Source organism: Trichosurus vulpecula, chromosome 1, assembly GCF_011100635.1.
Source record: "Trichosurus vulpecula isolate mTriVul1 chromosome 1, mTriVul1.pri, whole genome shotgun sequence".
In the NCBI taxonomy this organism is placed as follows: domain Eukaryota; kingdom Metazoa; phylum Chordata; class Mammalia; order Diprotodontia; family Phalangeridae; genus Trichosurus; species Trichosurus vulpecula.
The window spans coordinates 283,521,786-283,535,254 of record NC_050573.1 but is presented as its reverse complement, the minus strand read 5'-3'; the positions used below and the strand labels follow the sequence as shown (position 1 = coordinate 283,535,254).

At 38.9% G+C, this 13,469-nt stretch overlaps 1 protein-coding gene across 1 annotated transcript in view; it reads left to right on the top strand.

The window, feature by feature from the left end:
• CPA6 (carboxypeptidase A6) overlaps positions 1–13,469 on the top strand; it is a 337,239-nt gene that overhangs the window by 317,518 nt on the left and 6,252 nt on the right. The window contains exon 9 of the mRNA XM_036742096.1: positions 10,122–10,324. Coding sequence (XP_036597991.1) covers positions 10,122–10,324 — 203 coding nt within the window. The remainder of the gene's footprint in view (positions 1–10,121; positions 10,325–13,469) is intronic.

Here is a 13,469-nt window from a genome sequence, read left to right as displayed (position 1 = left end):
CTACACTATCCAACTTCCAACTACCTCAATCCACCCACCCCAAAGTCCCAACTAAATATTGCCCATCCCTTGCATTGTGTCTTTTGGAATGCCTACTCCAAAGGCAACAAATTTGCTTCTTCCTCAATCTTTTCCTTTCCTACTCCTGGTTCTCATTGATGACATAGTTTTCCTACCAACCCTTTACAGCACTGTCCACAATTTCACTCATCCTCTCTAGTCACTAGGTCCAGTTGGGGGAGTGGGAATACTCCTTGCTGCTCTACCTCCATCACTCAGTAACCCTTCTTCCTTTGAGGTCCACATCATCCACTCAATCAAAATCCTGCTGGCCATTGCTAAAAGACCTTCAGGACATTCCCCTCACTTCATCAATGAGTTCAGGACCTGGCTCACAATTTTTCTCTCTTTCCCCACCCCTGCCCTCATACTAAGAGATATATTAATACTCCCACAAACACCTGAAACTCTAAGTTCCTCGGTGTATTCTTTTCCCATGATGCACTTCTCCACCCCACTTTGGCCATACAGAAATGGTCAATTCAATTCAATAAATATTTATTAAGTCCCTACTTGCATGCCTGGCCTTGATCTTGCTATTACCCATAAGTGCACTACCTGCATATTCAAGGACTCTGAAGTTCCTCTATCTGATCACAATCTATTGGTTTTCACTTTTCCTTCCACCTTCCTTACTCTTTGTCTACACCATGACTTCCAATCTCTTGACCCCTCAGTTCTCTCAGGCTATCACCCCTATACTAACCACTCTTTCCTCCTCTCCCCATCTTGACCCTTAAGTGATCCATTTCAATTCTACATACTGTCTTCTTCTCTTTCACCGCCTGCGCCCTTATTGTACTGCTGTTGTAAGGCTTTGAAGGCAAAGCCTCAGCCTTAGATCCCTCCCACCACCCACTGTCTTCACCCCTACACATATACTGCTGAACAAAGGTGAAAAAAATAATGCGACTGTGCTGACTGGGTCCACTACAAATTTATATTACATAGCCTCACTACTGCTAGACAATCCACTATTCCCACTTTTCACAGTGGCTCTTCCAAACCATTTCCCATGGCTCCTCACCTCTGTTCTCTCTCAGTTGAGAACCTTGCTTTATATTTTCCTGAAAAAAATTGAGGCCATTTGCAGCAAGCTCAATCTTCTCCCCTTCTCATATCATCCAGGTGCTTTCTGCCACTATTTCCTCTTTCACCCCTGTCTCACATGAAGAGGTGGCCCACTCCTTGCCTAGATAAACTGCATAAGCAAAGACATTCCACTCCATCTCTCTAGCAGATTTACCTTTCTGTCATCCCCACTCTCACTTATCTTTGATCTCTCCCTGACTATTGGATGCTTCCCTACTGCCAACAAACATGTCTATGTCTCCCCCGTCCTCAAAAACCTCTCACTTGATCTTTCCACCCTTGCTGACTATAGGGGTACTTCTCTTCTACGCTTTATGACTAAACTTCCTGAGAAAGCTATAATGGATGCCTCCACTTTCTCACCCTTACTCTCCTCTTAATTCTCCACCCTCTGGCTTCTGAATTCATCAATGAACCAAAACTGTTCTCTCCAAAGTTACCAATCATCTCTTAATTGCCAAATCAAATGGCCTTTTCTCAATTCTCATACTTTTTGACCTCTCTGACCTTCTCTTCTCTCTAACTTTACTGGACATAACTCTCTCCTAGTTCTACTTTCTGACTGCTCTTCCTTAGAATCTTCATCTGAATCTTCTCCTTTCTTCTAGATCGTACCCACAAGGCTTGATCTTGGGCCCTCTTCTCTTTTCCTTCTATACCATTTCATTTAATGATCTCATCAACTCCCAGAGATTCAATTATCATTTCTGTGTAGATGATTCTCAAACCTATTTATACAGCCTTAACCTTTCTCCTGGCCTCCAATCTCACATCTCCAACTAACTATCAGATATCTCACACTGGATGTTCTGCAGACATCTTAAACTTGACAGGTCTCCATAGGTCTCCACACAGACATGTGACCTGGGCAAGTTACTTTCCTTAAATCCATTTCTGTATCGCCAGCTGCCTATTAGATAATTCAAACCATATGTCCCATAGACATCTCAAACTCAATGTGTCCTAAAAAGGACTCATTACTTCTCCCCTCAACTCACCCTTCCTCCTAATTTACAAAGACATGCCCAATATCCTTCTAGTCACCCAATTTCAAAACTTTGGCATTGTTTTTTACTCCTCTCTCCCTCACTCTGCATATCTGATCAGTTAACTTGTTGTTGATTCAAACTGAACAATATCTTCTCACAAATCTACTCTCTACACACATGGCCACCACCCTAGTTCAAGACCTCATTGCTTCTCACCAGGTCAACAGCAATAGCCTTCTAATTAGTCTCCCTGACTCAAGTCCATTATATCACTCCAATCCATTCTCCACACAGCTGTCAAAATGATTTTTCTACAGGGCAAGTCTGATCATGTCCCTCTTGTCCAAAAACTAAAAGATAATACTATACTATGATTTTTAGGTACACAAATATTTTTTATTTTTATATTTAAATCCAGGAATAATTCAACAAAACAATAAATCAAGACTTGATCTACAGAATTTGCCATCTAAAGCATAAATGTTCACATTGAAAATTGAAAAATCAGATCTTACAAGCTAGTCATAACTGTCTCCAGCTCACTTCTCGTTTTAGGTGGGAGAAACATTTATTTCTTAATATTTTCAGTTCAACTAAAAAATAGGTTTGTAATATGACTCTGTAGTCTCCTACTCAAGAACTCCAGTGGTTCCTTATTATCTGTAGGGTCAAATATAAACTTTTCTAATTGGCATTTAAATCCCTTCACCAACTGGGCCCAACCTATCTTTTCAACATTACTGACTCTATGTTCCAACCTGACTGGCCTTCTCACTATCCTCACACACAGCATTTTATCTCCCGTTCCCATGTCTTACACTGAATGCCTCCCTGGAATGAAATCCCTCTTCACAACCACCTCCTAGAATCCCTTGTTTCCTTCAAAATTCACTTCAAGCACCACCTTCTACACAAATTCTTTTCTGCTTTCCTCTCCAGATACTAGACCACTCTAGGAACAAACTATTAAGAATTTTCTCCAGCCCTTCTGGGGTATACTTTCCCCTATACTTCTTCAGTCTCTAGGGAAGTAGGCACAAAACTTAGTTCAATTCCTACGAAGCATTGGTTCCACTAAGTTTCACATCCAAAGACAGCATTATTGCTGGATGAATCCTCATTTCAGCTTTTGTTCCAATAGGTCCAGAAGGTCACTGCAAAAATTACTCCCTGCTTCTCCAGTCATACATACTGTGTTGGCTACAAAATCTGGCCTAGATTCTTAGAGTCCTAGATTCCTGTGGATAGCTCTCCCAATCTTTGAAATTCCCTTCAACTAGAATGGAAAAGAATGAACAGAAAGACAAAGAAGACACCATTTCTCAGGGACCATATAGGCTTGGGGGTGGGGGGAAGGACCTAAGGCCCCTCCCCAAACACATGGTCTCTCAGTAGATACCATGAGAGAAAGAGTAACTGAACTCTCTCAGATCCGATGAAGCAAAGAGACAGTCAAAACTGACAGACAATTTTTTGAAGATGCCAACAGTTTTGGCTACACAACCTACTGGAAAAGGCTCCTCTTAACCACATAGCCAATCAGAACCACGTACAGAATGTCCATGCATTCTCCATGATCTCTCGAAGGCACTTCCCTTACACATTATCACAATCTTCCCAGAAGCTATCTCCTCAGTGTCCTCAGTAGGGAAAGGTTGCATCAGTCAAGCAAAATAGTAGGATCCGCCATATTCCCATTGCATTTGTATATCTTATATGCACATATATAATTATATATGTACATATTGTCTCCCCAATTGAATTTAAGCTCCTCGAGGGAAAGAACTATTTCTTTTTTATTTTTATATCCCTGTGTCTAATAGAATACCTAGAACATAGTAACCACTTAATAAATACTTGTAGATTGGTTCATTGAAGTAACTTAGCCTCTCTGGGTTTCAATTTTCTCATCTGTAAAATGAGTGGATTGAATTATATGGTCTCTAAGTTCCCTTCCAACTTTAAATCTATAACCCTATAAACCTTGTAGAATTCTGGGACTTGATACAATCAGCACAATACCATTCCCTAAGAGGAGTATCTGGAGGACTTCACCACATTTAGGCTATCCCTCTTACATTTAGGATCTGTAATAGGATATCATTTTTGACAGCAGTAAACATCTTTATGGATCATTACTCCATATTTTATGTCCTATTTATGTTTTATATTCATTTTTAAATTCTTTTTATTTTATATTTTAAATTTCATATTTATTTATATTTAAATATTTGGTTTTATATTCATATTTTTTAAAAATCAAATCTATTTTTTAAATTGATTTAAATATTTTGAAAAATATATTTCTCAGGTTGTATGTAGCAAGGAACCTTGTATGATCATAACATAGGCATGGCAGAAACCTTGTCAGAGGAGATCCTGCTTCATTTTATTCTCCCAATTCACCTGCTTTTTTATAATCAACAAACAACAAATATTGTAGGATCTTGAATTCTCTATGCCTTTCAGTTAATTTTGTGGCTGAAGTATAGCCTGATGCAGAAAAGTGTCTATGAAAACCTGCTTGATTCTGTCTCATATTTTTATAAGAATAGCCTCACTATGTATGCATATCATTCTACAAAAGCCTTTTATAGAGATGAGAAAATAGGCATTTGATAATCAATGTCTGCGGGGTAGGCAATAATACTACCTATGAATTTTTCCATTTGTTAGGTATATTCTTCTATTTGAAATATCTTGAAATTTAATCCCTTAGTACTTGCTTCCAGGATAGATTTCTTCTGAGACCCACAAGCTACATTGGAGTATTTTGAGGAGATGACATTCATACATATATTTCAGGTGCTTTATGATTTAAATGGGCTTTTGTGACCTGCTCTGGAAATGCTAACCACCTTTCCATGGGAAATATTTGCTTCAAATTTCAATCAACTGACAATGAGTACTTTGGGGAACTGCCTATTTAAAAATAAAATAGAATAAAAACTCTAATGTCACAGTTACTCTGATAGACATGGTCTTTGGTTTGTTTTTTATTTTTAATTCATAAGTTTCTTAGAAGAGGACCCATAGGAAGTTAGGAAGGAAAATAAAAACACTTAAAAGACTAAGGAATGGTTTTTTACCAGGACAACACAAATTAGAGAGCCACAGAACTACAAGCCTTTTGATTTCACAAGCCCAAAATTAACAGGCAAATTCTCTTTTCTGATCTGCACTGCAGATCTCGATTACATATTCTGTACTTGTTCTGCATGTGGGGACAGAGAAGAGAATTTGGCCCTCAGCCTCAGCTATTGTGCATTTGTTTCTTTAAACTGAGGAAAACTAGCAGCTTGGACTTTCATGCTACTATAGCAGAGAGATAAAGTAGATGCATCCAGGTCTTTTTCCTAGACAATGAATGCTTTTTTATCTTATCTTGTTTCCAGATATCGAGTATTTCATTTTTGCATGTTTCAAGCATATGCCACTCTCTAAAACTCCAGAATTCTCATCACCTGCTCTTCTGAAATGCAGCAAATATACTTGAGCTGAATATGCCTGAAGCCAGATTTAGACCAGCCTCCAAAGGTTTCTTATTTGGCACATATAAAGCAGAAGCAGTGTGTTTTCTGTAGAATTGAAAAGTCCTTTCTTTGTATTTCAGAAGTGCTCAACCATCAAGAATATATCTTAAACCTAGATTCAAGGATTTTAATGCTACAGTTGGGCAGTGCAGTGGATAGGGTGCTGGTCTTGAGATCAGGAAGATCTGAATTCAAATCCTCTCTCAGACATTTACTAGCTATGTAACATGCACCGTGGCCATGCCCCAGTAAAACCATCTCAGCAGATGGTCTAAACCAGGTCAAACCCATTGCTGAGTTAGTTAGGGGATGTCTATCCTGAGCAAATGAAGACTTTCTCCTGCAAAAATAAGTGAATAAAAATAATTTGTTCCGATGGCCACGAAGGTGGCTAAAACCCTTAGAGCTTGGTCAGACATCATTGCACCCCAGGCCATCGCCAATCATCTTGACTTTTGTCCTGCCACTGAACTTCAATGACTCGAAAAGAGAGAGTGAGGTTGATGACTTTGCTCAACTCTGCCTCACTTAAATCCAGTTCATGAGCAAGTCAAGACAGCACCCTATGATGTCATTAGTCCTCTTTGAAAACAAAGGACAACAACAACAGCTATGTAACCCCAGACAAGTCACTTAACCTCTGAGTTTCCTCATTTGTAAAATCTACGTCATACGGTAGTTATGAGGACCAAATAAGATGATATATGTGAAGAACTTTGCCAACTAGGAAGTGCTATAGAAATGCTAGCTATTATAACAATAATAATTATTATTAACACTACTTAAATTGACCCTAATGCCCTTCCTACGTTCTGTAACCCTTCAGAGTTAGACTGTTGTCTCATTATGGGACTAATACCTGGGCTTTGGGTGAAAAAAAAAACAAGATGCCTTGGGATCATTACTAGTTCTGCCACTGTATTGACACTTTATTGGTGACAAACAGCACTGACAGATTAAAACCAAGACATAATATCCTGTAGCAGTGTCTCGGTGCCTAACGTGCTTATCAGACAACATCATTAAATGAGCCCAAGGCTGACTTTTTTCCCCCAGTGGAACAGTTTATATAACTTGTGGTGGAGAAATAGAATGCTTGCTTATTCAAAATCCATTTTCAAAGATTTAAGTAACACTCTGGGCCTCCTGAAGTTATTATTCCTTTCTCTGTGCCTTTCCCAGTCTGACTCTCTCAACAGCCAGATCTTGCTCAATATATCTGCTCATAGCAAGTCTCTCTCTCTGCTTGCTGGGTCCCTGCTCCATCACTTTGCAGAAATATCTTCTTAAAGCATTTTCTCCTCCCCATAACAAATAGCAGCCCCCATCTTTTCAGGGCAAAAGCAAAAGGGTAAGATGATATGGGTCTTTGCGAGTATCTATCCCAGAAACCCTTCAGTTTTACACAACCAGAAAAGAATCACACCTGTCAGAGAGATTTTGTTCCCTAGGCTCCCAATGAAATGTGTAATTTTCCTTCAGGTAAGCAGTTGCTCTTGCTTACCTGAATATCCAAATGCTTAAACTATTGTATATCCTCCCAACATCTTCATTTCTGTTGAAAATCGCGCCACCATCATCCCAGTGACCCAGACTTGAAACCTCAGAATTATCTTTGACCCTCTCCTCTCTCAATCTAATCAATTGCTGAATCCAATGGATTCTATCTCTAAAATATATTTTGAACTATTTCCTCTTCAATACTCAGATTGCCATCACCCTAGTTCAGTCCAAATGTAAATACCGTATCTCCTTTTAAGACTTTTCCCATTTGGCAAGGTATTTTCAAGTTATTACTCTAAGTTTGGGCAAAATATCAGAATTATAATATGTAAAAATTACTCAACTGCAAATTTACTCTTATGGATAAAAGATGTTATTTGAAAAAAAAGAGTGGACATTTTAAAAGTGGTTGTTACAGTCACTTATTTTTAGAACTTATTTATGTCCTTGGAGTTTCCTAGAGAGGCAGAGTCATATTCTGGTATAAACAAAGGCTCCAAAGTCAATGGGGAACACCTTCCCTGAAGGTCACTGCCATGTTTTTCTGATAACAGATTGCTTAGATAACCTATTTCTTGTTCTGTTAATCTGCGTATTTTCTATTGCTTAGATAACCTATTTCTTGTTCTGTTAATCTGCGTATTTCTTCTAAGTTACTTATGCCATCATAAGATTTTATTCCATCACCATAAGATAGCAAACCCTTACAGTGCTATTTGTTCCTCACCTGCTGTACCCTCTGTGACTCTTACTCTTTCTGCTCAACCTATGGCCCTCACACCACTGACCCACCTTAAAAGATACCCAATCCCAGAAAGGGCTGAAGCTGTCAAGATCAGCAAAGCAGAGAGAGGCTATTAGGAATGGCTGTGGAGTTCCGCACTGATGAGAATTGTGCCCACAACCCTTTACCGGTGCCTCTCAAAAACCGTGCCCTTTTGAAAAATATGCTTATACTGGTTCCTTTTTTGTGCCCTCCTCCCAAATGTTAGCTTCCACTAGATTGACTTTAACCTCCACTGGACTTTCCATCCAATCCCCATATGCTCTCCTTCTGCAGCATTTACTGTTGAAAGGCAGTGGGCAGGCTGCCATATGCCAGTAGTTGGCCATTTCTATGGTTTAGTTTTAGTAGAGATGTCCCTCTCCAACCCCTCATGAGAAATTCAGAGAGGAGGAGCTATATGCCAGACGTGTTACAAAAACAAGAAAGAAGAGAGTGAAAATGGAAGCTGTCTTCCTTGTTAGATTCTACTGAGTGGGGAGCTCTTCTAGCTCAATGGGCAATCCTCTTGATGCAAATACCATTTGATGTCATCACAAGACAAAGGGGCAAAATCAGGGGTGATTTTGCTATCCCAAAACACCCAAGCCCTTCATCGTGGAATCACATGTACTCTCTAGAAGTTGGGTGGGAAGCTTAGCACACCCTCCATAGGATGGCGCCTGAAGGTCTATCCTCATTCATTCTCCAATTAAACCCCAACTGTACTCATAAATTATCTTTTGTCATGCAAAATGAGGATTTTTGTTTTCTGGAAGAAGTAGAAATGCCATTGTTACGGATTGTAGAAAAATTGAAATACTGCCAAAACAAAGATATTATCTTTAAAAGTTGTCAGAGAACTTCAAAGTCTCTCAAAGCATTTTATTTACACAGCTCTTAAGGAAGTGGTTTCATCACAGTCAAACTTGAAACCTCTCTAAACTAGACCACTCTAAAGTAACAGGTCTAGGGGGCAGCTAGGTGGCACAGTGAGTAGAGCACTGGCCCTGCAGTCAGGAGGATCTGAGTTCAAACCCAGCCTCAGACATTTGACATACTTACTAGCTGTGTGACCTTGGGCAAGTCATTTAACCCCAATTACCCTGCCTTTCCCCCTCCAAAAAGAAAAAGCATTTTTAAAATTTTTTTTTAAAAAAGTAACAGCTCTATAACAGTATTGATCCCTACATACATACAGTCACACCTGACAATCAACAGTTAGTCAACCTAAACTATCTCTTCAGTCTGCTTGACTGTCATCTCTACTTTCAGTCCAGAAAAGGAGAACATGCTGGACCCTGCCATAACCCTCAAATATCTTGTACTCTGGTCACAATCTGCTACTCTTGTACCACCTCCCTCCTATTGAGCCTCCTTTCTGTCCTCACCTTGATTTCCCTAAGGTTCTCTCCATTATAGTTTATCAGTTCAATAATGTTCTGTCCTCCACTTTTTAATTCCTTGTTCCCTCCTTTCCCCATTAATCTGTAATCTTGAGTTGCCCTTACCATCCACTTTCTATGTTCCTATTCCCAAAATGTCAAACCTTTGCCTCTATAATGGATCAGAACTAGGACCAATTAGTAGAAGTTATAGGGATTCATATTTTGACTCAATGTAAAGACCTTTCGAACAATGAGCAATACGAAAAAAAATGAGCTTTGAGAGATAGTGATTCCCCATCACTAGAGATTCTCTGAGTTTCCTCCAGCTCTGAATCTATTATTCTATGATGCCTAGTCTCTGAAATTCTGTAACAGGATATGACCTATCAGCATGAGCATTAGTGTGATTACTTTGTAGAATTAGCTCAACTCAAGTACTCCAGGTTTGTTTTTGGAACTTACAAGATGTCCCGTCAGATGAATTTATTTTCTCCTTTGTCATCCCCAAAAGAATCTATTCCCTAAAAAAAGAACAACCAGCAGATAGAATGGCTACTTCATACTGTATCAATGAGAAAATCATTAGCTAGTCACCATTAGCACTGCCACTGCATGACACATGAGGAATTAAATCTTGTCCTTTGTTAATTTTCTGGGAGATGAAAATTTGGATGAATTGCTTTGTGATAACTATTTCTGAAAATAAAAAAGATAATAGTGCCATAGCAATAATAAGTTTTGTTTCTCTGTGCCCTGCCCCCTTTGTTGAATGTGTTTTTTCCCCAACTTGTAGATGAAGGGGCTTCCTTTCACCCTTGTGACGATACATACTGTGGGCCTTTTCCCGAATCTGAGCCAGAGGTGAAGGCCGTAGCTCACTTTCTCCGAAAACGCAGGAAGCACATCAGAGCCTACCTGTCCTTCCATGCTTATGCACAGATGTTGCTCTACCCCTACTCTTATAAATATGCAAAAATTCCCAATTTCAGCTGTGTTGTAAGTACCTAACTTCATGTGTATATGTATGTGTATCTGGTTTGGTGTCTGTACATTCTGTAGGGGGTAAGGTGGGCTTTGTAGCTCTTTTTCTGATTTTAATATAGATTTTAGCTATAATCATATGCTTTGCCAACCTATTTGCATTCTTATCACAAGTCTGAGAGAAAGGTCAGCCTGCATTTGATTAGTTTTATAACCTCTGTCACATATCCAGGACTTTAATTAATTTTATTGGGTAAATAATTGTAACTGTATTATAATGCAATTGTAATTAATTAAAAGTAAATTAGAATTAATAAGATTTAATTACTCAGTAAATGCTACCAAATCCCTGGATATATCTGTCTAAAAACCTGCCCATATAAAAATGAAACTACTATACATAGAAGTACTTTGAGTTTTTAAAATTGGATCTTTAAGAAAATGTATTTATGGTATAGTATCTTCTGCTGTTGCTAGCAGTGGAGGAAAATTCAGTGTAAAACAGGTCCATTTCGATATGCACATTTTTAACATTAAAGAAGTAGGCTCCCTTGCAACCTCACCCATGATCTTCTTTCTGAAAGTCCTTGTTGTGTCTGTTTTGTGACCCATTGAAAGGGACTTAGCCACTCAAGTATCAAAAGGAATTCCCTATCAAGCAATCTTACCTCTAAACTGTGGATCCCAAGGATATTGTTCTAGTAAGACTCCACTGCACTGTCTTAATTAGAAAAGCCCAAATAAAAATAGCCTTTATACTTTAACTATTAGCATTTGCCTATTAAACTATTAGAAAATGCCCAAGTGGGCTTTTATCTTTATAAAATATTAATCCCTTAGACATTTTGTTCTATCGTATTTAACCTTGGCCAAGATTCAGAGCTCCTCATTACAATGGCTCTACGGCGGTTAATACAGGGTTTGGATTTTTTATGTTATTATCATTTGACCCTGTGGAAAGTAAACTCTCTATGCATGTCCTTCAAATCTCCTTCTACAGAGTCCAGCTTCTTATCTCCAAGAGCCTACACTATTGTGTTTATTTTCATCTTGCTATGGTGAAAAGAACCTGGGCTTTGGAGTTCACAGACCTTGGTTAAAGTCACATCTCTTAAAAGTATACTTGTATGACCTTGGGCAAGTCATTTAATCTCCTTTGCTTAATCTCAAATTTCTCACGAACGATATATGTAAAATGAGTGGGTTAAACTAGATTAAGGATTCTTAACATGGGGTCCAAAGACTGCACCCTCCCCAAGATGTTCATGGGTAGATTTCTAGGGGCGAAAATTATATCTTGATTTTCAAAAATCTTTAGTTTCCCTTTCTCATCGTGTATATTTTATTTTCCACATTTAAAAACATTATTCTGAGAAGGGATCCATTGGCTTCACCAGACTGCCTGAGGGATCTGGGGCACAAAAAAGGCTAAAAATCTCTAGACTAGATGATAACCGAGGTCCCTTTCAATTCTAGCTAGAGCTATAGTCCTACAATCTCATTTTTCCTACTTTTAATATTGTTCAAACATCTATGCCATCCCTTTGTTCCCATCATTCATCCTTCAGTGTCTTATTAACCAATTTTCCACTGCCCATTCACCATGGAGATAGTACTCTCTGGTGTTCAATCAAGACGAGGTAGGTTCGGGTTAATACTTTTTAATTGTTACGGGATTTAATTTGTTCATAGTTATCTTGAGATATGTAGTTATTTAGATCCTTAATTCCAAACTATAAAAGCAACATAGCTAGGTTCAAACCTCATATCTTACACAATTCCTGTGTGGCCCTGCACAAATCACTTAACCTCTATGGGTTTCAGGACTTAGCCACTAACGTTATATATGGGTCTCCATTCCTTTTGTTGATTATGGTGGTTTAGGGGGTGTGGGGAGATCCTGAAGATGAATGTAATAATCCACAATGCTTGTAACTATCGTAATACGCTGGCTAACTACTGAAAGTAGCCCAGAGATTTTTATAGCTATATTCACTAATCATACCTTTCTATCACCTCAAACTCAACTCAAAACTGAACTCATCATCTCTCCCCCCCAAAAATCTTTCTCTCTTTCAATTTCCTTCTCTCTCTTAATGTCACCACCATTCTCTCAATCATTAAGGTTCAAGTCCCTGGAATCATCCTGGAGCCTTACCTTTCAATTTAATTTGACATGTGAGTGAACTGGTGGACCACAATAGGTCCCTTCCCTTTGCTCCACTTAATGGCTGTATTTTGGGCCCTCTTGCCTTAGAGTGAATGTCAATGGTAACTGTTTCTCTTTGGAACAGCAACTCTGGGGGTCTTCTTCCAGCTTGATTTTTTTATCTTTTTTGCTAATTAAAGGGGCCATCCCTTGACTCACTTCTTAAAGAGGCCTAGTCACTGAATGGGAGTTACCTCACTCTAAGTGAGTACATGAAAGGGCCTGAGCCTAAAAGGCCCAGAGTGGCCCATTGCATCCCAGGTCATCTCCAGTCATCCTGATGAATATCTGGTCACTGGATCCGAATGGTTCTGGAGAAGAAAGTGAAGCTGGTGACCTTGCACAGCCCTGCCTCACTCAAATCAAAGTCAACTGCAAGTCATGTCATCATTTCCCTGATGCCATGGGCCTCTTAGAAAACTAAGGACAAACACAACAACAATTTGACACATATTCATTATATGCCAGGCACTCTGTTTGGCCACAAGGATACAAAGACAGAAATCAAAGAGATCTGCCCTAGAGGAACTTTAGTTCTCCAAGGAGGATGCATGTGCATAGATAGGTAAATCCAAAGTAAGTAAAAATAATGCAAAAAAGTTTCAATAGGGAAACAGCACAGACAATTGAGGGGTTCAGGAAAAGCTTCTAGTACCAAGTAGCAGCCCAGATGTCCTCTGAAATAAGTGAGAGGTTGTGTAAGGCAGAGGTAAGAAGGTGATATAGTCTAGGCATGGAGTATAGCCATTAAAGGAAAGAGCTAGAATATCATATATTGACAACAGAGTGTATATGAAGAGTATAATACAAAATGATTGGATAGGTAGATGAAAGCTTGGGGGCAGGGAGGGAGAAAGTTAATGAAAAGCAGTAGAGATAGAAAAAGAAAAAAAGAAAAGAGTATCAATAAAACATTTTGTAAATATACAGAAGAAAACAAAAAAAGATCAG